Source organism: Sciurus carolinensis, chromosome 9, assembly GCF_902686445.1.
Source record: "Sciurus carolinensis chromosome 9, mSciCar1.2, whole genome shotgun sequence".
NCBI lineage: Eukaryota > Metazoa > Chordata > Mammalia > Rodentia > Sciuridae > Sciurus > Sciurus carolinensis.
In genome coordinates, this window is record NC_062221.1 from 53,587,634 (window position 1) to 53,612,201 (window position 24,568).

The 24,568-nt window shown below is 42.0% G+C and overlaps 1 protein-coding gene across 3 annotated transcripts in view; it reads right to left on the minus strand.

The window, feature by feature from the left end:
• The window catches only part of Mcf2l2 (MCF.2 cell line derived transforming sequence-like 2), a 237,559-nt gene that overhangs the window by 97,900 nt on the left and 115,091 nt on the right, over positions 1-24,568 (minus strand). For 2 of the 3 annotated variants that reach the window (XM_047563540.1, XM_047563539.1), the window contains 3 exons: positions 15,002-15,193; positions 12,080-12,271; positions 3,619-3,796 (listed from right to left, as the gene is read on the minus strand). In XM_047563540.1, the coding sequence (XP_047419496.1) occupies positions 3,619-3,796; positions 12,080-12,271; positions 15,002-15,193 (562 nt within the window). The remainder of the gene's footprint in view (positions 1-3,618; positions 3,797-12,079; positions 12,272-15,001; positions 15,194-24,568) is intronic. The other variant, XM_047563542.1, reaches the window with a different exon arrangement.

Here is a 24,568-nt window from a genome sequence, read left to right on the forward strand (position 1 = left end):
TCTAGTCACTACCTTGGAATTACAGAATACATGGATTAACCAGGGGCAGGACTTGAACATCTCTAGGTCCTATATCAAAATGCCATTCATCTAATGCCACTAACATTATATCATGATCAGAGAAATCTCTGAGCCTTAGCTTCTTCATCTGTAAAGGGAGGAGTAGTGAGAAAGCCTACAGCATAGGATTGTTATGAGTTAGTAGGTGTAAAGTATGCTGTATGTAGATCAGAGTTAGAACTCAATACATTTTAGCTATTATTATAGCCACGGCATTACATTTTTTTTTTCACATTCCTTATGAACTTCAGGGAGAGTCAGTGTGCACGCAAGACACTCAGCTGATACGAGTCAGAGCTGGGATGGCAGCTCTCACCTCTAAGCTCCTCCACTTACCTCCTTTAATGCTACCAAATACCTTTGTTTATCTTGGCACAGGCTCAGTTACTAAGGAATCAGACAAATGTGTTTGAAAATCTTGTTAGTAACCCGCTGGAGTCCACACACAGTGGTTACTTGCCAAAAAGAAAAGTGTAGGATTGTTCTGCAAAATGAGCTGGTTGCCTGCCCGAGGTCAAGGACAACCTGTGCAGACATGATGATTTGTTTACTCTGGAAAGGGACTCTATTATGAATCTTGTGTTTGAAAACCTGGAAAACAACCTATCATTCCTGCTTTATTTACTTATAACAAACATATGTACCTTGAAATAGGAAAGAAGCAAAATCATGGAGGCAAACATGGTTAGTCTGAGGGAGGATGAGAGTACAGGAGAACCAAGCCTGTTTCTAACCATCCAAGAAGGATGTCTCCACGTGCAAGTGCTTATGTATGTCTGTGTTGTGGATGAGCAAGTGTGTCTGAGTGGACATGCGTATATATGAGAATGCGTGTATGCATGTGTGTGAGTCTGTTTGCCTACAGAAAATCAGAAAAGAAATGCACTAAAATGTTATTAGGGAATATGTCTAAAAAGTGTAATATCTGATGAGAGACAGGGAACGATAAATGAAGAATTAATGAAAGACCCCATAATTTGCAGATAGAAAAAAACTGAAAGAATCTGTTGCCAACAGACCTTCCAACAAGAAGTGCCAGAAGTTCATTGACCTGAAGAGAGATGATACGAGATGGCAATTCAGAATCTATGATAATGAATAAAGAATGCTGGGAATGGTGAATAAGAGGGCAAATATAAGACAGGACACACACACACACATACTTTTTATTCTTTTTCTTATGCAATTTTCTAAAATTTATACCACAATGGGAAGATTAGCGTATATAGATGTAATATTATTTATAATAAGAATAGAACAGAGGATGGTTGGTGGGGGCATATGGAATTATGCTATTATAAATTTCCTATATTTTCATACTAACTCAAAATAGGTTATGATAAATTAAGGATGCATATGATAATTCCTACAGAAACACCTAGGGTAAAATTATGCAAAGAAGTAGGCTAACAAATCAATAGAGGAATTAAAACTGAATATTAAAAAAATATTCGGTAAGCCAGAAGAAGGCAGGAAAGAAGGAAAATAGGAACAAGAATACATAAGACAATTAGGCAACAAAAAAACCAAAACTATTTTGAATCCAACTATTTCAATAATTACTTTGTATATAGTTGGACTAAAAGTGACACTTAAAAGACAGATGTGAACAAAATGTATTTAAAGAAAGACATAACTGCATGTTCCTACAAGAAATACACCATAACTATAAAAAAAGAATAGAAAAAGATATACCATACAAACATTAAGTGTAGGAAAGTCAAAATGATTGCTACATTAATATTAGACAAAATAGACTTGAAGAATATTACCAAAGAGAAGGAAGGAAGGAAAGACATTTCACAATTATGAAAGGGCTAATAGGTCTGGAAGACATAAAAATTATGAATATGTATGTGCTTAATATCAGAGTTTCACAATGCATGATGTGACAAATGACATATGTCATGTCCACAAGCAGTTAATCCCAGAAATGTACAGTTGCTTTAACATTTTGAAAATAAACCCTTGTAATTCACTGGAGTAACAGGGAATCACATGGAGAGAAGCCACGTGATGATCTAACATATTTGTGTTTGCCCTGAGGAGCATCTGAAAAATTTAGTACTCATTTGTGAGAAAAACTCACAGAAAACTAGGAATCAGAGGGAAATTCCTCAATTTGATAAAAGGCACCTATGGAAAACTTTGATCACATGATTGTTAAAGGTGAACCATGAACTCTTTCCCCTAATATTGGAGAAAGACAAGATGCCTGCTGCCACTTCTATTCAACATTGTACTGGGCTTCCCAGCCTTTGTAGTGAGACAAGGGAAAAGGGCTCAGAAAACTCCCCCCAATCACTGATGACAGGTTTGTAGTTCCATACAGAAATGTGTTCTTATTCTTAGTTATATATGATAAACTCCATTGTCTATAGAATTAAAAAAAAAAAACATGAAATGTTCAAGACTTTTACACTCTTATCCACTATACTCTTAAGAGAAATTTAAGATAACCAGAATAAATGAAGAATCATGACACATTCATAAACTGAAAGATTCAATATAACTGTAAGATAATAGTTCTCCTCATATTGATCCATATATTCAGTGCAACCCTATTCATAAGCCCAGCAGAATTTGAAACATGATTCTGAAATTTATATGGAAATGAGCAGAAACTAAAATAGCCAAAAGAATCTTGAAAAAGATTTACATTACCCGATCTTAAGTCTTACTAATAAATTATGGTAATCAAGACTCTGTGGGACTGGTGTAAGGATTTACCTATTTTTGTTTTTATCTTTTCCAAGAACCAATCTAACCACTCCATTGCTATTAAACCTGTGTATTTTTAAAAGCTATTAACAGTTTGCTACATGCTAGTGTTATTTGTGCATTTGTATTTTTCCTTTACTAGACTGCAAGCTTCTCCTTGCATATCAGGCATTCAGAGTCGTCTAAGTGCTTAGCAACATCAATGTTCATAGCAGCTCAATTTACAATAGCTAGATTGTGGAACCAATCAAGATGCCCTTCAATAGATGAGTGGATAAAGAAACTGTGGTATATATACACAATGGAATATTATTCAGCCATAAAGAAGAATAAAATTATGGCATTCGCTGGTAAATGGATGAAGTTGGAAAATATCATGCTAAGTGAAATAGGCTTAGCCCCAAAAACCAAAGGTCGAATGTTTTCTCTGATAAGTGCATGACAATATATAACGGGGTGAGGGGAGAGAAGAATGAGGGAACTTTGGATGGTGTAGAGGAAAATGGAGCAGGGTTAAGATGGGGGAAAGAAAGATAGTAGAATGAGACAGACCGTATTACCCTATGTACATGTATGATTACATGAATGGTGTGAATCTACATTGTGTACAACCATAGAAATGAAAAGTTGTACCCCATTTGTGTACAATGAATCAAAATGCAGTCTGTAAAATAAAAAAAATTCAAATTAAATAAAAAAGTCTTCAATGTCTGTGCCATGTCATATCTGTCATCTGATGAGACAATGATCTCAATCTATCTCAGACAACCACAATCTCAACCCTCAGATTTGCCAATGAAACACGAAAGTCACAAGCTTCCTACTCAAATAACCTACCCAAGGTGGAGGACTGGCTGGTTTTTGGTGACACCCATTTTGGGGAGGACTCAGGATGGGGGGCCACAGGCTGCACTGGGCGAGTCTGTTTGGCTGCCAATTTCATCAGACTCACTTGCCTCTTGTGAAATATTTCCTGCACATCGCTCAGCTTCTGCAGGATTTTCTGGGCTTTGGCCTAGAGGAACAAAAGCAAACCATAAATAGGTCTCTCTGTACCTGGTCTGAGAACATAAAGTATTTCCTTTCTCCCATCCCCCCTCTTCCCTCCCTCCCTCCCTCCCTCCCTCCCTCCCTCAGGTGAGTCTCCTCTGGGAATCCTTATACAAGCCATCACCCGTCTTGCTGAGCTCCACAACTGTGCTTCTAGAGTCTGCATCTCCCACTTGAGATCTCTGAGACCTTTGGGTCCTCTTCACTACTGTCTCTCCAGTGCAGATCTCTGCCTGGCACAGGATAGTGCTCAGTTAACATATGTTGAGTGGATAAGTCATGTCCATTAAGGACAGGAAAGGATACCACAGGCCACAATAAAGGACATTTGATCAATGCACAAAACAGGAGGACTTTGAAAGCAGAAAGGTGTCCTGAATAAAGACCCTGATGGAGAAAAGAGACAGTGTTCCTAGGGGAAACAGTGGCTACGTTCTGAGGCAGAATCAAGGAAACTGCGAAGCACCTGTAATGAAAAGGATGCACATTTAGCTTTTGTTCTCTGTGACCCCTTCTCTCTAAGTAGGAAAACAATACACAGAAGAAATGCCAGGGGAAAGAGCTCACAGATGTTCCCTGACTATATGCTCTGTAACAAAGGCTGGGGAAAGTAAGGAACAAGCCTGCAAGTTCCGCCAAGGTCTGCATGCATACAAAATGTTCCTCCAGCCTCGCCTCCAGCAGGATATCCCTCTAGGTCTGGTGGGTCAGGAGAAGTGGGGTCATGCCTACCCTGACCTCCATCTCCTGGATGATTTGAACAACCAAAGGAAGGACTCAGAATCAGAAGAGCTGAACCACCATAAGTCATGTGAGGTGCGCTCAGGATGACTAAGTCCGAGGCGCAGGCTCAGCATAGCTTCTGGGAGGTTGACGTAGTTTGCAACTGGAAAATATATTCAGCTGCTGAGCAAGTAGAGCAAAGAGCCCTGAGGCAGGATTTGGAGCAACCAGGCTTCCATGACCCAGGAGTATTGGCTGCATAAATGTTCCCCGCAGCTGAAGACCCCATCAATGCCGCCCTCAGGACCGAGATTTAGGGCTGATCTCACTCTTTGGAGGGTCTCAGAGTTTAGAGCTGTGCTAACACTGTAATCCCTAGCCATAAGAGGCTATTGAGCACCTGAAATGCAGCCAGTCTGATTTGAGAGGTAAGATACACACTGGATTTTTGAAGACTTAGTAGTTCAGGGAGAGAACACTCGTCTGGCACATGCAAGTCCCTGGGTTTGGTTCCCAGCATCACAAAAATAAAAGAAGTAAAATTAATCATTTTTAATACTGATTGTACATTGAAACCATATTTTGGATATTGGTTAAATAAGACGTGATTCAAATGGATCTCACCTGTTTCTTTTCACTTTACAAATGTGGATATTAGAAAAATCTAAAATTACATTTGTAGCTTGCATTACATTTCTTTTGAGCAGAATGGTCTAGACCAAGGCTCAGCAAACTTTTTCTGTAAAAGACCAAATATTCAATATCTTAGGCTTTATACACCATGGTGTCTCTGTGGCAATTACTGAGCTCTGCTGTTATAGTATAAAAACAACCATAAATAATATGTAAGTGAGGAGTTGAACTGTGTTTCAATGAAACTTTAATTATAAAAACAGGTGGCAAGCAACTTTGGCCAAGGCTGCAGGTTGCTGACCCGTAGTCTAGACTAAGCTCAGGGTCTTGTGTTCAAAGGGTCTCTTCAGAGAATATAGCTTCTGGTGTCCAGTTGTACAGTGGACTAGAGGTGATAATAATATAACTAAGTCTGTCTTCCCCCAAAGCACAGTTCCTGTGTGAGTGTGAGGGCAATGTCAGTTTACTCCCAGAGTCGTGATGATAAGATTTGGTGATCAGCTACTACCGTCCTGCTATTCTGCTCCTTCTGCTGACGTTCCTGCCTCTTCTTTGTTTCCCTGAAAAACTCCTACTGAATCTTCAAGCCTTGATTTGGGCATCTTCTCCTCTATGGAATACCCTGGCCTCCCCAGGTCTAGGTGAACATCGCCTCCCCTCGGTGCCCCATGGTCCCCTCCATTCTATAGACTTCCAGACTGAGGAGCATGGATTGGGAAGACATTGATCCCCCACTAAACAGTTAGCATCTTCATCACAAGGCCCATGACTTTTATTACTGTCTTCCCAGAATGGAGCACAGTGTACCTGGCACAAACCAGGCACCCAATGATCTTGAAGAAACTGAGACCTGGGTATAACTGCTACACAAAGATCAGGAAATCAGACTGACGCAACGATTGTCAAATGAGTGATGTAGGTGGATGTAAGGCATGGGGTCACCCCACAAGCCAGAGCTCAATGATTCAACACTTGGATTGGACGGGACTTGGGTCACTTTCATTCTCTTGCAGTTCTTCCTTAACACTCCAGTGAGAGGCTGGGATGCAGCTCACTGGTACAGCATCTGCCCAGTATGCATGAGGCCAGCACCGCTGGTGGGGTGGGGTGGGGGGCTTCAGAATAGTTCATCATCAAGACTTCAGTGTGAACTCTGGAAATGGTGTAACCGTCAGAATAGGTCCTAATTCCTAAACACAGGTAAGAGGGAAGTTCATGCAACTGCACCTCCCCCTCTTCTCTTTTCTCTTTTTACTTGCAAATCCATCCCCATACCACAATTGAAATTATCTTTCTGAACTGTGTATCTGATGTCACTTCCCCATTTAAAAGCTCTTTTTGGGTATCACTCTGCATCAGGAGAAAGTGCTGACTCTTTGTCCTGAAGCAGTAGGTTCAACATGACTCCACCCTGATTTGCCTCCAGTCTCACCTCCTGCCAGAATCACTCACACATCTCCACATTCCCCAGCTGGGGAAGTTCCCCCACAACTCTTCTGTCTCCAGCCTTGCTGCCTTTGCACTTTCTGCTCCTTCTGCTGAAGTTCCTGCCTCTTCTTTGTTTCCCTGAAAAACTCCTACTGAATCTTCAAGCCTTGATTTGGGCATCTTCTCCTCTATGGAATACCCTGGCCTCCCCAGGTCTAGGTGAACATCGCCTCCCCTCGGTGCCCCATGGTCCCCTCCATTCTATAGACTTCCAGACTGAGGAGCATGGATTGGGAAGACATTGATCCCCCACTAAACAGTTAGCATCTTCATCACAAGGCCCATGACTTTTATTACTGTCTTCCCAGAGTGGAGCACAGTGTACCTGGCACAAACCAGGCACCCAATGAATATTTGAAGAATCAAAATTTGCTATTTGCAAATGATATTGTTTTCACTCTGTAGATTAGGAGGTGAAAGTGAATGAGGAGGCAAAATCCAAGCAGGATCTCTAGGAGAGGAGCACAATGGTACCTAAGAGAAAGCACTGGAAAAGCCTCCCACAGTGACACAGTGGCTACTACAAGAACAACTGCTTAATTTCTGAGGGGGTTTACAGTTACCATGTCTTCAGTGTAACAGGTTCAACGTTAGTCATTTAAAAAAAATAAAATTCTATTATTTATTTTGGTTTTGAGATTGGGGTCTCCCTGTGTTGCCTAGACTGGCCTTCAACTCCTGGGCTCAGGAGTGATCCTTCAGTGATTCTTCTGCTTCCATCTCACAAATAACTGGGACCACAAGTGTCTACTTGGAGTAATAATATAATAATTAATTTTGGCTCATGGTTTCAGAGTTTTCAATCCATGGTCATTTGGCCCCATGGCTTGTGATGAGGCAGAACATTATGGCTGGGAGGACATGGCAGAGCAGAGCTACTCACCTCATGGAAAGTTGGATGGGGCTGGAGACAAGATAGGTCCTTCTAGGATACACCCCCAGTGACCCACTTCTTTCAACTAGCACCACCTCCTACAGTTTCTACCACCTCCCAATAGTCCATTCAAGTATGAGCCCAATAACGGAATTAATCCATTGATGAAATCAGAGCTCTCATGATCCAATCACTTCCTAAAGCCTCACCTCTAAGTTAGGGCTTCACCAGGGACCATGCTTTCAAAACATGAGCCTTTGGGGGACATTCCAGATCCAAACCATAATACTCCTGACAGGAAGTATCTATACAGTAATCTAAATTTCTTCTGCATGGGACATAAATTTCCTCTTTCCTGTTTATTTATTCCATCCTGTTTTTATATCAGTATAGATTAATGGATACCTACTTTGTACTTTGGATTGTAATCTTGTAATGCTTTGCTAATTTTGTTGCTCAAATGTTCCAGCACTGGCCCCTGAGAGCTCTTCTAATTGGCTCCCATGTCCACCGTCATGGTGTGTGGTTTTGTTTTGTAGTATTCCTTACTTTCTGGCACTATAAGATGCTCCAGGATCAACTTAAATTCTGCCTGCCCTAGTCCTAAAAGCAGCCACTTCTCCAAAGAACCCTGTTTTGTTTTTCTTACTGGAGAATGATGTTTGAAAACAAGGCCTTAGCTGGCCATGGTCTTGTGCACCTGTAATCCCAGTGACTCAGGAGACTGAGGAAGGAGGAAATGCCAATTTAAGGTCAACCTTATCAACTTATTGAGACCTTGCCTCAAAATAAAATTTTAAAAAAGGGTTGGGAATATAACTCAGTGGTGAAGTGCTTGCCCAGCATGTGTAAGGCCCTCAGTTCAATTCCTGGGGGCTGGGCGGGGGTGGGCAGAAATAAAAGAAAGAAAAGGAAGGAAAAGAAAAAGGTTTTGGTTCTAGGTGTGCTCATTCATACTGTACTCTCATTGCTTACAGGCCCTTACAGGCCCTCTCAACTGTCAAAGCAGGAAATGCACGTGCTTATACTAACCCATACATACACATATATCTATGGATATTTCTATGTGTAAAGAGTACCAGCAATGACAACAAAGTCATTACTCCCCAATGGACAAAACTCTCTATGACAGAGGTTATTTATATCTTATAACCTAGAATCCAAGCCAAAAATAAGAAAAGAATGATGTCTTGGTTTGTTTTCAGCTGCTGTAACAGAATACACAAGACTGGGTAATTTATTAAAAAAAAAAAAAAAGAAAAGAAAGATTTATTATAATAGTGACCACTCATTTGTGAGTTGTCCTTTGACTTCCTCTCTTTTTCTGGCACTCTAAATTCTCAAGAAAAGCCAAATCCAAATGATTAAGATGTCAATTGCTAATAATCTTTCTTCAGAGTTGCAGAACCCAGAACATAAGGTAACATTAGAATGTGCAGCACCCCTCCTTTTCTTCAGTTCTGTGCATCCACTAACACAAGGCACGCACATTGCTGTGAGGCCTAGCTTGCAGAAGTAGTGTCTGTCTAAAGAATCATAGGAACTAGCTCCAGGAGGTTGAGGTCAATTGCAATGTTCTGGCCAGGAAAGAAAGAAAGAAAAAGAAAAAAGACACACACCCTGAGGACAAAGACCCTGCACACCATGTGGTCTTCCTGTCCATTGACCCCTGCACCTCTTTTTCCTCCCTATAAAAGCCCTTTCACCTGCCTGATTTCCCCAAAATGGTCTTTTTTGGGGGGACAATAGCCCCTATCTCCTCAGGGTGCCAGTGCATGAATAAACCCGATTTCCTTTCTAGCAATTATCATCTCTTGAGTATTGGGCTTTCTCAAGTGGTGAGCAGACCAACCCGGATCTGATAACATTATTTTTACAATTCTAGAGGTTGAGATGTCCTACAGCATTGTGCTAGAATCTGTCCAGGGCCTTCTTGCTGTGTCACAACATGAGAGACATCCTAAGGAGAGAAAGCATGCATGTGAGACTGAGAGGAAGGATGGGGGCTGGACTTAGGCTTTTCTCAGGGACTCACTACAGGAGTAACTAATGCACTCCCTCCACAACAGCACCAATCCATTCAGGAGTGCAGCGCCCCATGCCCTAATGACCTCCTTATAACCCCACCTCTTAATTGTATCACTATTAAACTTCAACATGAATTTGGGAGGGGCCATCAAACCATAGCAATGTCTTTGGGGTATTTTGGTCCATTGCACAGGTTTCATTAGTAGTAGTTCTCTTTCAGTCCTTCCATTCACCCATGTTTCTGCCCACTTCTCAGAGATGGTTTATTTGGTTTTATTCATTTTCTGACAGGTGATGTGGTGGTTGAAGGGATTTGCTGAAGGTGGCCAGAACTCAGCTGCAGCCATAGGTCTCCACGGTTGATTGACTGCACCTGTGTTTTCAGCCGCTGGAGGTGGGGTTTGGTTGGAACTGTTCAGCCTTAGGAATTTGACCTGGGGTTCATGATACTGTGTCATCAGTTCAGCATCTCAGTCACCAGATGGGCCTCTCTTTGTTCCCTGTGCAGGGAAGTAGGAGGATCCCTGTGCTGGGGGCAAGTCCCACCCCACCTGGAGGTCATATCTGAGGACCCAAACTCAGAGAGCAGGGTCAGAGAGAGAACATCACTAAGGTTAAGTGCAACGCCAAGCTGCCCCCACTATCCTCTTCTCATGCTGCCACTCTGTCTATCCACAGTTAGGCTGGCTGGGTGAGACAAAGGCCCTACCCTTTAAGAGTTCCATTGTAATAGGACAGTCGTTCAAAATAAAAAGCCGGAATACAGGGTAATGTGTGTCATATAGAGCAAAGGTTCTCAACATATAGGCCAGGGTGCATGGATAGATTTTAGGGTATTCCCTAAAATTACTTATAAAAGTTATCTATGTCGTACATTCTCTGTTGATCCATAACAACTCTTCTCCTTTCTCTACCACCAGAAGTTGACCTCTCTGGACTTCATCAGATAAGCTCATGGGCTTGCAATTGGCTTTGGGCAATGAAAAGTACTTCTAGGAAAACAGAGAAAAAGAGATAAATATTTGTGTTAGTCGTTTTTCTCTGTTACTGTAACAAAATGCCTGAGATAATCAATTGAAGAAGAGGAAAGATTATTTTGGCTCACAATTTCAGAGAGTTCATTCCATTTTTGGTTGGCCCCATTTCTTTTTGGCCTGTGGCAAGGTGAAGAGCATGTGGCTGAGCAAGTTGCTCACCACCCTATGGTGGCTGGAAAGCAGAGAGAAAAGAAGACCCCTTCTCTCTGGGAACTCCTCAGAACCCTCTATGGAGACACCTCTTCTCCTATGATACCCTTGGCACTTCAGGCTTAGGAGTGGTTACTGCTTCCCATGTCTTGCTAGCCCCAGAGCCCTTCACCAACCCTTGTTGTATCCCTAAATCCTGTCTATATCTTTACAAACAAAGCCAAATCAAACTCCTTTTAATCACTTTCGAGTGTGCAGAACCTGAAAATGTGTGAATCAGATTCAGGAGAAGGCCCATTATGCAAAAGAGATATAGAAGCCCCTAAAACAGAGGTATATAAAAGGTACTGTGGATCTGAGGAAGGCATCATATATAATCCTGCTGGTTTCATAGAAGAGTACTCTTCTCAAAATGCAAATTCAATTAAGTTATTCCCCTGCTTAAATTCTTCCATGGCTTCCCAGTGTTCTCAGAAAAAGGACCAAACTCTTTAACAAGGCCCACAAAGGCTCACCTCATCTGTCTGTCTCTAACCTCAGCCCAAATATCCTCTCCTTGCTGTCTAGACTCCACCTTAACCTTTGATTCTGCTCTTGTGCCAGGTTCCCACCAGCCTTGTTCCTTCCGACTGGAAAGGTTCCCCATCTTCTCATTTTCCAGACCTTGGCTCAAGTGACTCTCCCCAAGAGACTTCTGTGACCCTGGTCCAGGTCAAGCTCCTCTGTCACATGCCCAAAAGGCACTTAGCTTGTAACTCATTTTTGTGTGAATATTTTACTCACACTAAACTGTGAGTTCCATGTCCACATGGAGAGGGGAAGCTTGTCTATGTGTGCTCATCATTGTGTCCTTAGCACTCAGCATGGGTAGGATAAAAGAGAGATGCTCATAAGTATGTGAAAAGAAATGAATGACTAAAGGTGATACTTCAGTCAGACTATGAAGGTCAATTTGTCAAGACACTCAGGTCGGGAGTCTAAGGGGTCACCCAAGGACTCAAGAACTGACTAGCCTGCTTAGTACAGTTTTTTGTTTGTTTGTTTTGGTACTGGGGATTAAATCCAGGGGTGCTTAACCACTGAGCCACATGCTCAGTCCCCTTTCTATTTTTTATTTAGAGACAGGGCCTCCCTAAGTTGCTGAGGTTGGCTTTGAACTCACAATCCTCTTGCCTCAGCCTCCCAAACTGCTGGGATTACAGGCACGTGTTGCCACACCTGGCGCTTGCGAGTTGTGACAACAGGCAACAGGCAAAAATACCTCCTCTCTCATCCCTTTCCCAACCACAGAATCAAAATAATCCAGAAACATTACCTTTATGTCAACAGTGAGTATCAACTCAAACTGGTTGTAAAACTCCTTGGGGTTGAGTAACTGGTACTCCTTGGCAGTGCCCAGGAAAGCTTCAATGTCATTCAAAGCAATGTCAACCCCCTCTCGGGACTGGCACTTGTCTACAGCCTGGGAAGCCAAGAGGTAGACTCCTGCTTCACACCACTGATTGACCTTTAAAGAAGAAACATGCAGTTAATCTGATCACAACTTAGTCACCACCATCTGCAGGAGGTCTGAGTTCCTGAGGGATCCACAAGCATTCTGGGACAACAGGAAATTTTCTGGGATGGTATAAAGTTCAGGGGTCTAAACACTGTGAATAAAACGATGACGTGGACAAGCCCAAAGCAATTCCACAAGCGTCCACTTGTCAGGGAAGTCATTCGATCAGTAATGAATTGTATAAGCACTCCTCCTGTTTGCACTGACAACTGTTGCTACATCTCCCAGAGTTGAAAGGACAGTACACGTGAGGCTGGTCAGCCACAGAGAAATGCAGTCAATGACTTTTCAGGATCACCTGCTACCTAGCCACTGTCTTGTATCCAAACTGGTGACAAGAATCTGGAATGATTAATGAAGCAATAGACTTGGCCCATACGTGACTTCCTGGGGAGGGAATGTCTTTAAACAAAAACACCATTTTTCTCTCTGGATTCCCAAGTGATCGGCATTTGTCTTTATTACAGAAGCATCCAATAGTGCAGATCTTTTTAACCTGTAACAATAATACTCAAATTTTCTAGATGCAGGATGAAATCAGATGAGAGATGAATTCTAACATTTCGATTTTAGTGGTGGGGAACAGGGTATACTGGAGATGTTGCTCTACCACTAAGCTATGTCTCCAGTCTTTTGTATCATTATTTTAAACTTTTGAGACAGGGTATTCCTAAGTTGCCCAGGCTGGCCTTGAACTCACAATCACTCCTCCTGCCTTAACCTCCCAAGTTGCTGGAACTACAGGCTGTACCACCATGCCTGGCTAATAACTCAATTTTTTATTTGTTCTTTTGAACTCCACTGAGATACCTAAACAGAAAGACAGAGGACCCTGAATATTTATGTGAAAGACGTTTCCAGGGTGTAAACATCTCTATTTACATTTATCATGTTAACTGAAGAGCAATGTAAATAGCTACAACAAGAAAAATGATCAAAAAGGAATACTTCAAGCCAGGCATGGTGGCACATGCCTGTAATCCCAGCAGCTCAGGAGGCTGAGGCAGGAGGATTGCAAGTTCAAAGTCAGTCTCAGCAACTTAGCGACTTAGTGAGACCCTGTTTCAAAATAAAAAATAAAAAAGGACTGGGGATGTGGCTCAGTGGCTTAAGTATCCTTGGATTCAATCCCCAGTACCAAAACAAACAAACAAACAACAAAACACTCCAAAATAGTTAATTCTAAGTGGGAAAATCACAGACAACTTAAATGTTTATCTTTATTTTTCTAAATTATTTATACTGAATGTGTACTACATTTAGAATGACAAAAAAATTAGATATTTTAAGATTAATGATTCCCAGTGTGTGGGGATGGGAGTGGGGAATTGTGCAGTCACCATGATGGACATTTTCCCTCTTCCTTCCTCCATTTTTGAATTGTCAAAATAACATGACACCGTATTCTGACATAAACTGTAAAGACTTTCTCGCTACACAACATGCCTACATCTGCAGAAAACGTTAAACTGGAATCTGCAAAGTCACAATGGAGGTTGGAAAAGAGCAGCTGATCCTGCAGCAGGCTCAGCACACAGGACAGGCTGTGCACCAGCCCCTTCTGAACCACTTGTTTCTGGAACAACTGTATTTCATTGACATTAAAATCCCTTTGGCAATGGGATGATGTCAACAGGCTGGGTAGATGCCCCAGCCATGGGACAGAAGCAGCAGCTGGAATGTAGTGTGCTGACTCATGGCCACCGGCCACAGGCTGCCTGGGAACAGCTGACAGGGAAGGCTCCAGAAGTCACTGCTTGTGCTGACTAGGAACTTACCCTAGAGGTCACCTCTGAAGGACACCAGTGACTGTACATCTTCCCTGTGAGGACTGTGCACAACCTAACTGGCTCGCATAAGAAGTCAGGGTTTGGAATTTGGCAGATATGGCTTCCAATATGGCTTCCCCCTATTTATGACATGGGTGATCTTGTGCGTCATTCATCCCAGGGGTTCTTAGGGTTGTCCCTGGTACCATCTGAACCATCAGCACCAGAATCACTTGGGCACTTGACAAGAAGACTGATTCCTGGGCCTCATCCTTGACCTGCTGAATCCGAGCCTTTGAGGTGGCCCATCAGGGACTCTGCAATTATAACCAGCTCTCTAGGTGATTCTTAGGTGCCAAGTTTTGAGATCCATTGACTCATCACAGGATTAGTTTCTGCCTCTGGACAATGAGGCCATTAATACCTTCCTCACTGGCTGTCATGAAGATTAAATAGATTACATAATTACACTCTGTGGGAATAGTAGGTGCTCAGTAAATGGTAAGGGGGTATAATGGTCATTATTACTTAAGCTTCTCCAAAAGCATTCACAATCCCTGGCCTCTTCATGAGGAGGGCACTTTGCAAATATGGTGCTTCACTCTTTGTACACTTGGAAGGAAATCAAGAAATGTCCCCAGAGGGCATGGCAAAACACACTCTTCAAAATCTGCTTCCAAGCAGAGGGAAACGGACTTTAGTTAATTTTAATAGTGTGATGAGATAGCTAGGGCACTTTTTATGTCCCATACTTCTATGACCTAGAATCTGCAGTTTTTAATGGCTCTTGAGCACTTTCACATACATTTCTGGATCCTCTCAGTGATTATGTGAGGCAGGGAGGACAAGCATGATTAAAACTGCTTTACAGAAAATCCTGCAGACACGTTCACGGCTTTGTTTTGCTCACCTTGTCCAGCTGTCTATGCAACTCCAAGGACTTTCCCAGAGTGTCATATTTTTTCTTGTTTTCATTGATGTAGTCATCACAGAGGTGCCTGAGCTCCACACACCTGGGCCTAATGGAGTCCACTGAGTAATGGTGGTCCTGGATGAGCTGATCTCCAGTCAGTGCAAGCAGCTGGGCCTTCTCCAGGGACTCCTGCAAAATGGACATCCACGGCTGAGCATGACAGGCTTGGTGCCAGAGCCAGGGCATTGTGAGGCTGGTACGTGCCTGGCACCGTGCGCTCTGAACCTGGAGGAGGCTACGGAGGCGCCGCTGACCTCCCTGTGGTTCCAGGTTCCCAGAAGGTAAGCCTAGTCCAGGCTCACCTGTGGTCTGAGGAACAGCAGTCATCCATTCAAACGCTTGTTGAGTTCTGGGTGGCACAATGGGGATACGGTGTTAACAAGTCAGGAATTTCCAGCTCAATGGAGAATTGAGATAGGAACTAAATGCTTATAATGAAATGATTACTGCTATGATAAACTCTCGGGCAGAAAAGCATTTGCATATTATTGGGCATATAATAAGACACTATTAACTAAAAGGGAAAGGAAGATAGACTCTTGGCCCTGAGGAGAGAGGTAGTGAACTGAAATTGAGAAGCTAGTGTGGGCACCTCTATGACAGTCATGGGACTCACAAACAAGTTTATCTAAACTTCCCTTCCTGAGGTTCCTGTCTACCCTCACCCTATCTGCTCAGTAATTGCATTTCCCCCTTCTTTCTGCCTGGCTTACTTTGTTCTAATGACATATGCCAACCTTTCCCGATTTTAAGCATTAACTCATTTGTCCATCGCACATTACTGAGGACCAAACATGTACCAAATAGTGTCCTTCCCAGGTGCTACAGATTGAGTGGCAAATAAAACAGGCAAAAATCCCTGCCCTCATGAAGCTTACAGTGTAATGAGAGACTCAGACAATAAATGATTGAATACATGCATTATATAGTATTTTAGATGGCAATAAGTGCCATGGAGAAAAATCAGGGAGCGGGAGGGCAGGGAGTCTGGTGGAGAAGTTGCTATTTTAAATTGGATGGTAAGAGGAGGATTTACTGCAAAGATGCTTTCAAGCTGTGCAGAAAACAGTTAACCTAGCGGGTCTGAAGCACCTTCCTTAGGAAGGCCTGTTGGCAAAGTTGATGTTTTGTTGGCATCCAGAAACTTAAATTTGTGTGTGTGTGTGTGTGTGTGTGTGTGTGTTTCATACCATTCCTTGCTAAGAATGACTCACTCGGGGCTGTAACTCAATAGTAGAGCATGTGCCTAGTGTGCATGAGGACCGGGGCTCCACGCCCAGCACTATAAAAAAAAAAAAAATCCACGTCATTATGCCTAAATGGTTTGTGCAAACAGCATGGCTTATCCTGAATGTTTATTTTCTTTCTGGGAGTCTGGAACTTCAGTAACTGCCAGGCAGAGGTTATGTATGTGACCAGTTCCCGACAAAAACTCTGGGCAACGAGCCTCCATTGAGCATCCCTGATAGACATTTTGTGTGTTGTCACAACTCATTGACAGGAGAATGAAGTGTGTCCTGCATGAGGGGAAAGGCCTCAGAAGCTTGAGCTTGGTCTTCTCTGGACTTTACCCCATGTCTCTTTCTCCTTCCTGATTTGACTGGGTATCTTTTTCAAAATTCTGAAAGCAACTGTATGGTGAGTCCTATCAGTCCTCCTTACAGTCTTTGGATCCATGCAGTTTTAAGAATCCTTGACATACAAGATAAGACCTGCGTAAAGGACAAGTCACGAGGTCTTTGACCTTGAGGCCGGGATGTGTTTGGCAAATTAGAGAAGCAGGAAGGAGATGGGTGTGACCAGAGCAGAGGGAACAGGTAGAAAAGGAGTGGAAGAGGTGATCAGAGAGGGAAGAGAGGGACAGGACTGGGAAGGGCCTTGCCACCCTTGTAAACACTTGGGCTTTTACTCATTATGACATGGGGAGCTGTTGGAGAGAGAGAGAGCTCATTCCTATTTTTTCAAGGACTGCTCCAGCTGCAGTGTCAATGGCAGATCATAAGGGGTAGTAGGGAGCCCAGTTAGGGGGCTACTGAAGAAATTCAGGCAAGATATGTGGTTTAACAAGGCAAGGCACCCAACTAGCTCCTGCTCCAGTACCCTCTTCTGGAACATTCTCCCCTGGGTCACTTAGGTCTAAGCTCTGAGTTACCTCCTCATATCACCCAACCCACCCACCTGGCTCTCTCTCTAACTTCATTTACCTGAAAGTTAACTTCTTTGTTTACTTTAATGATTCTCCCCTCCCCTGCCCTACCACCAGAATACAAGCAGTGTGAGAGCACTTAGTAGGCATCCAATAATATCTCATCAACAAAACAAATGCACAAGCCAGCTGATGCAGGAGTCTACTTGGTGGGATTGTGTGAATCAGCATTGACCTTTGAGTCCACAGATGACTGCCACATTCCAAAATGGTCCCAAAGCACCCTGCTGACCACATTGAGCATCAGGGCCAACCACATCGACCCTGGTTTTGATTTTTTATGGTAATACAAGGCGTCCTTTTGACTCCAGGTAAGGTCATTTGTCCCTCTCAACTTGCACTGGTGTATGGTTTCGTCAGTTTCAAAGCCTTGGCCCTCCCACTCTTGCGTATTCTCCCAGCCTTCCAGTGCCCACATACTTCTAAATACCTTTAAAATTCTGACCCTGTCTCTACTACCTCCTTGTTACTACTGTCTGCTTAGGTCTTTATACTTTCTCACAGGGACAGGTGGATGCCTACATTTCCTTAACTTTATTTGACTGGATTGAGGGATGCTCTGAAAATTGGCAAAACAGGCTTCTGGATGGTCTTTGTGGGTGTTTCCAGAGAAGATCGGATGTAGGTCAGTGAACCGAGTGGGGAAAACCTGCTCTGTATGTGGGTGACATCGTCCAAAAGGCTGGGGGTCTGAACAGCATGAAAAAGTGGAAGAAGGAAGAAGCTTGCACAGGCAGGCACAATCGACCCTTCTGATGGATTTTGTTGCTGATATCTCCCAGGGCCATCAGACTCCAGATGCTTTAGCCTATGAACATCAGCTTGCACCAGAGGCTTGTTAGGGGACTCTGAGGTCTTGAACTGGGACTGCATCACTGGCTTCTCTCTCTTGTACTGAGGCTTCCAACTTCTTGAACTGAGCAGCTAGCTATATTAATCTTTAGCCTGCATACAGTCATTATATGACTATTCAGTCTCTGATCATGTAAGTCAATTGTTATGGTTTGGATCTTTAATGTCCCCCAAAAAGTCATGTTTTGAGAGCATGATGCCCCCAACAGCAAGATTCAGAGGTGGGATTTTCAGGGAGATTAGATCATGAGGGCTGTAACCTCATCAACAGATTAATCCACTTGATGGATGAATCATTTGAATGAACTGGGTGGTAACTGTAGTCAGGTAGAGCATGACTGGAGGAAGTAGGTCCCTGGGGCATGGTCTTGAACTACATCTATCCCTGGCTCCTTTCTCTGTCTGTCTGACTCTGCTTCCCAACTGCAATCTTCTTCTGCCACCCCTTTCCACCATGATGTTATGCTTCTCCTCGGGCCAGAGCAATGGAATCAACTGATGATGGAATGAGACCTCTGAAACCCTGAGCCCAAAGTAAACTTCTCCTCCTCTAAGTTGTCTTGGCAGGTATTTTGATCACAAAGACAAAAAGCTGACTAACACACCAATTAATAAAATCTCTTATAATTATATATAAACATTGGTTATGTTTCTCTAGAGAACACTGACTAATACATTCCCTTTTAAATCATGCTCCAGACTGATGACAGAGCAGCAATTCCAACACAATGCCTTAGCTTCATTTCCAAGCTTCAAGTCTTTCCAGGTACCTTAAGATCTTCAGGCGCAAGTTGAAAGTCTAAAGCAATGCACACACAGACTCCCATGATCTGGCTCATAGCTTGGTATGCCTCTCACCAACTCTGCGCTCTACCTCCCTCAACTAGGCTGTCTGCTATAACTGCAATTATAACCCATTTGCAATTCTCCCAGTGTTTAGGCAGCTCCAGGTTTCTATGCTTTCTTCATCTGTTCTTTGTGCCTAGAAAACCCCATCCTTCCCTCCTCACCCTCTTCCTGGCTTCTTACTGTTCCAATACCTCTTTGGAGCTAGATCTATCTATATTGCCTTTCCAGAAAACTTTCTCTGATTTCACTATTTTATGTCCTTTCTCTGTGTTCCCCAAAAACCCTGTGCTTATCTTGACCAGAGCATACCTTTCACTGTATTGAAATTACTTATCCATTGACTACACCGTGCCAGCCCTTATGTAACTTAGACTAGGAGATGAGACATAAAAGGTGCTTAAATGATGGCTGTGCAAAACAAAAAGGAGTAATGAGATGGGAATAAAGTGACACAAATCAAACTGGCTAGTTAAAAGAACTCAGAGACAAGTAGTTGATGTTTTTGTTTTGGGCAAAAGCCCAGAAGCAATGGTCTCCATCCCTGGTAGATTAGAATTCTAATGCCTTGGGCAGTGAGTTTTGATCTTTATGTTCACAGATTAGAAGTAAAAACAGTGCTTGGCCTGGTAGGAGATCAATAAATACTTGCAGGATGAATTAAGAATGCATAAGAGACCCTTATTAGGACTGTTTAGTCCCTGCAGGACTTACTGCTTAGTCCCTACAGACTGAACCTAGGGAATGCTCTGTAGCACAGAACCTACCCTACTAGCTCTGTGATATTAATAACAACAGCTATTGCTTACTGAGCACATATGAATGCTTTAAATTGATTATCTAACTCCTCACAAACCTTTTGGTAGAGGTACTGTTTTACAAAAGAGAAGTGGAGAAGCTGATGGTGACCCAGGTAGGAAAGAGAAGGGTCAGGCTTCCAACTCAGGCAGCCTGACTCCAGAATCTGGCTCTGACCAACAGAGAAAATGGCCACACTTGTTCTGCCTAGTCTTAGAAACTTCATCTGGTTGCTCAAACTTGTCTGAATTTGGTTAAATATAGAAACATGAAAACTTGGCAAAGAAGTCTCTATTGACATTTTTTTTTAAGTCCAGCTGCTTAATTTATTAAGCATAGCACAGAATTTTCTGGGTTCAGGGAAATTCAAACAGGATACTTCCAAAGGGCTCTGGAGCAATCACAGCCTGTCCTTCCCTTGGCATGCAGTGTCTGATCCTTCAGTGCTGTTCGTAAGATCCCTGAGGTGGTAGACAAGAGATGTGAGTAAGAGGTACAAGTGGATCTGGGGGGAAGATCCATAGAGATAATGCAGGATCTATCCTGATTCAGTCTCTGGATGGCTAGGAGATCACTGTTATGGAAATGAATGGATGACAATAATAGCCTCTGTGTATTGACCACCTATTACATTCCAGGTACTCAATAGTTTCCTAACCATGCATTTAGTCTTCACAGATTCTGCAAGGTACGAATTACTACCTGTGTTATAGATGAGGGTACTGTGTTCAGAAAGGCTTAGGAACTTGACTAGGGTCACAGCTGGGAGTTGTTAGAGCCCAGATTTGAATCCAGCTCTGATCGACTCTGTGTTCCTGTCACCTACTAGTCCACATGTGCTCACCACATGTGCTGTGAGTGATGGCTGCACAGCTATGATTATCACACCTTTCTGGTGCCCACCAGGAACTCACCATAAAACCTTCAAATCAACACTTATTGTTTAGTTTATACAGCTCCTGCTCAAGATGAATAGTAAACAAAACCTCCAAAGTGAAAAAAAAATGATGACAAAGGGCTATATCCAGTTTTCTGACCACGAGCCTATCTGCATTTTTTCAGATGGTGAACATTCCCTAAGACCAGAGCCAAGTTGTAATATATAAATCAGAAATCTTTATTGTAATAACAGCTGCTTTCCCCCTAGGGACTCTAGTACTAAACAGATAAGAAAGGCAAAAAGTTAATGGTACAAAATGGAGTGATGACCACATGGGACCCCTTCCTATGATTCTATCTGCTTCCCCACATGTTTAAAAATTTCACATTTAGACAAAAAACAAACAAACAAAAAACCCATAACTCTCAAGCTAGATGACATCCTTAGGAAGTTAACAGCCTGGATCCCATACCTTATTGGGCATACGAGCCATGTAGGGAAAGGGCAGCCTTAGGGGAGAGGTCAAGGCTGAAATCATGCTGGTTCCACCTACCTTGTCCTAGTCTATTCCCTGCTGGTCCATCACCAAAGGTCTCAGCATAGCAAATTCTGCTTTTATAGAAGACAGTCCTTGTGATCATTATTTTTCAGAATCAGGAAGAAGTATTTAATGATTGCTAAACCCTCAAACAAGAAGAGGATAAAGAATGATCTCAATTTGCACTTGACATGAGTCTGGTTAGTGAATTGGTTCAGAGGTTACCCATGAGGATGTTCGTAACAATCCAGAACCAGTTTTTTGCTGTGCTGACAGGGAAGTTGACCCTTGAGTGCTGAGAAGAGGATGAGTCCCAACCAGATGTTTGGTGGATTCTGGCCAGAAACTGTAGTGAGGACTTAAAGCCTATTTTTGCTAAAAAAAAAAAAAAAAAAAAAAAAAAAAAAAAAGACTATTTGCTGAGGTCCACAGATGCCTGCAAATGCCCAGTGGATAACTAAAAGCAGTTTAAAAACTTGGCACCTCTACCTCAATTTTGCATCTGTCTCTCTTGCTCTGAGTTATTCCCTCCTGCAGTCACCTTGGATTCCAGGAACAATGGGTCTGATGGATAAACACCTTGGGAAGAGTTGCAACTACTTCCCAAGCAACAACTTTCTCGTAGCTGCCAACAAGGCTCTGCATGGCTGTCCCTGAGATAATGACGAACCAAACCACAGTTTGACCAAGGCTGCTTGGCTATGCAAATTTCTAGTCTCATTTTGCTATATTATCTGGGAACTCGTGTCAGTACCCCTTAAGACAGGGCTGAGGATGCTTGTCTTCCTAGTATCACTATATTGAATGAATTCCTTTCCTGCCATTCACCATTACTTTTCCCATTTTGCTTCTGGGCAAGTGACTGGACCTGTATTATTTTATTTTATTTTTTTTGTATGTGCATTGGAATTATAACCATGGTGGAATTAATCATTACATATTTGTACATGCACACAATAACACAATATAACAATATAATTTCATCAATATAACGCCCCAGCATTTCCCCTTTTCCTCCCCTTTATTCCTTTACTCTATTGGTCTTTCTTCGATTTTTATGAGATCTCATTCCCCCGCCTTTCTTTTTCCTCTTTAGTTCCACATATGTGAGAAAACATAAGACCCTCAACTTTTGGAGTTTGGTTTATTGCACTTAACATAATGGTCTCAAGTTCAATACATTTTCCTGCAAATGACATAATTTCATTCTTCTTTATGGTTGAATAAAACTCCTCTGTGTATATGTACCACATTTTCTTTATCCAGTCATTCATTGATTATTGGTTCCATAGTTTGACTATTGTAAATTGTGCTGCTACAAACGTGGGTATGCATGTATAGCTATAGAATACTAACTTTAATTCTTTAGGATAGATACTGAGGAGTGGTATAGCTGGGTCATATGGTGGTTCCATTCCTAGCATTCTGAGAATCTCCATACTGATTTTTATAGTGATTGCACTAATTTACAATTCCACCAACAGTGAAAAGTGTTCCTTCCCCCATATCCTCACCAGCATTTATTATTATTTGTATTTTTATGGTTGCCATTCTAAATGGAGTGAGATGAAATCTTAGTGTAGTCTTGATCTGAATTTCCCTAATTGCTAAAAATGTTGAATTTTTTTTCATGTATTTGTTGCCAATATGTATTTCTTCTTTTGAGAAGTGTCTATTTAGTTCATTTGCCCATTAATTGGGGTTTTTGGTTTGTTTTGGTGGTGCTGGTGGTGGGTTTTTTTTTTTTTTTTTTTTTTTTGCATTAAGTTTTTTGAGTTCTTTATATATTATGGCTATTAATCCTGTGTTGGAAGAGTAGTTAACAAAGATTTTCTTCCATTCTGTAGATTCTCTCTGCACATTCTTTGCTGTGTAGGAGTTTTTAAATTTGATGCCATCCCACTTACTAATTTTGGTGTTGTTTCCTCTAAACTTTGGTGTTGTTTCTAAGTTCTAGAAGTCCTATCAAGAAAGTTGTTGCCTGTGCCTATCTTTTGGAGTGTTTATCCTACATTTTCTTCTAGAAGTTGCATAATTCCTGGTCCAATTCCTAGGTCTTTGATCCATTGTGAGTTGACTTTTGTGCAGGGTAAATGATAAGGATTCAGTTTCATTCTTTTGCTTGTGGATAACTAGTTCTCCCTGCACCATTTGTTTAAAAAACTGCTATTGTATGTTTTTGGCACCTTTGTCAAGAAGGATCAGATGACTGTATCTGTGTGAGTTTGTGTTATGGTTTGGATATGAGGTGTCTCCCAAAAGAGGTGAAATAATCAGATTTCTATCAATCCATCCTAGTTTGAATGGACTAACGAGGAGGTAACTGTAAAAGTGGAGGTGAATCACAGGGAGCATACCCTGGAAGTATGTAGCATCCCTGTGGCCCCTTCCCCTCTCCCTCTCTCTGTTTCTGCTTCCTGAAGCTACTTTGAGCTGAATGACTTTCCTCCTCTGGACCCTTCCCTCATGATGTACTGCCTCACCTTGGAGCCAGAGCAATGGAGTCAGCCATCTATGGACTGAGATCTCTGAAACCATAAGCCCCAAACAAACTTTCCTTCTCTAAGTTGTTCTCATAGGTATTTTGGTGACAGCAATGCAAAAGCTAAGTAAAATAGTTTGTCTTTGTGTCTTCTATTCTGTTCCACTGCTCTGTATGTCTGTTTTTATGCCAGTGCTATGATGTTTTTGTTAATATAGCTCTGTAATTTAATTTGAAGTCAGGTTTTCAGATACCTCAAGTATGTCTCTTTTGGCTTAGAACTGCTTTAGCTATTCTAGGTCTTTTATTCTTAAAAATGAATTATAGGACTGTTTTGTTTGTTTGTTTGTTTGTTTGCTTGTTTTTTGTCTTTGAAGAATGCCACTGATATTTTGATGGAGTTTGCATTGAATCTGTATATTGCTTTAGTAATAAGGCAATTTAAACAATATTAATTCTACCTATCTATGATCATGGGAGGTCATTCCATCTTCTTGTGTCATGTGTCCTTCAATTTCTTCCTCCAGTGTTCTATAGTTTTTATCATAGAGATCTTTCACTTCCTTGGTTAGAACTATTGATTTTTGTATGTTGATTGTATAACCTGTTACTTTGCTGAATTTGTTTATTGGCTCTAGCAGTCTTCTGGTGAAGTTTCTTGGATCTTCTAAGTATAGAAGATCATATCATCTGCAAACAGTGATAATCCAACTTCCTCCTTTCCTATTTTATCCCTTTTATTTTCTCTTCTTGCCTAATTGCTCTGGCTAGAATTTCTAGTACTGTTTTAATAGGAGTATGGTGAGAATGGACATCCTTGTCTTGTTCTGGATTTTCAGGGAAACACTTTCAGTTTTCCCCCATTCACAATGATATTAACTCTGGATTTGTTGTATATAGCC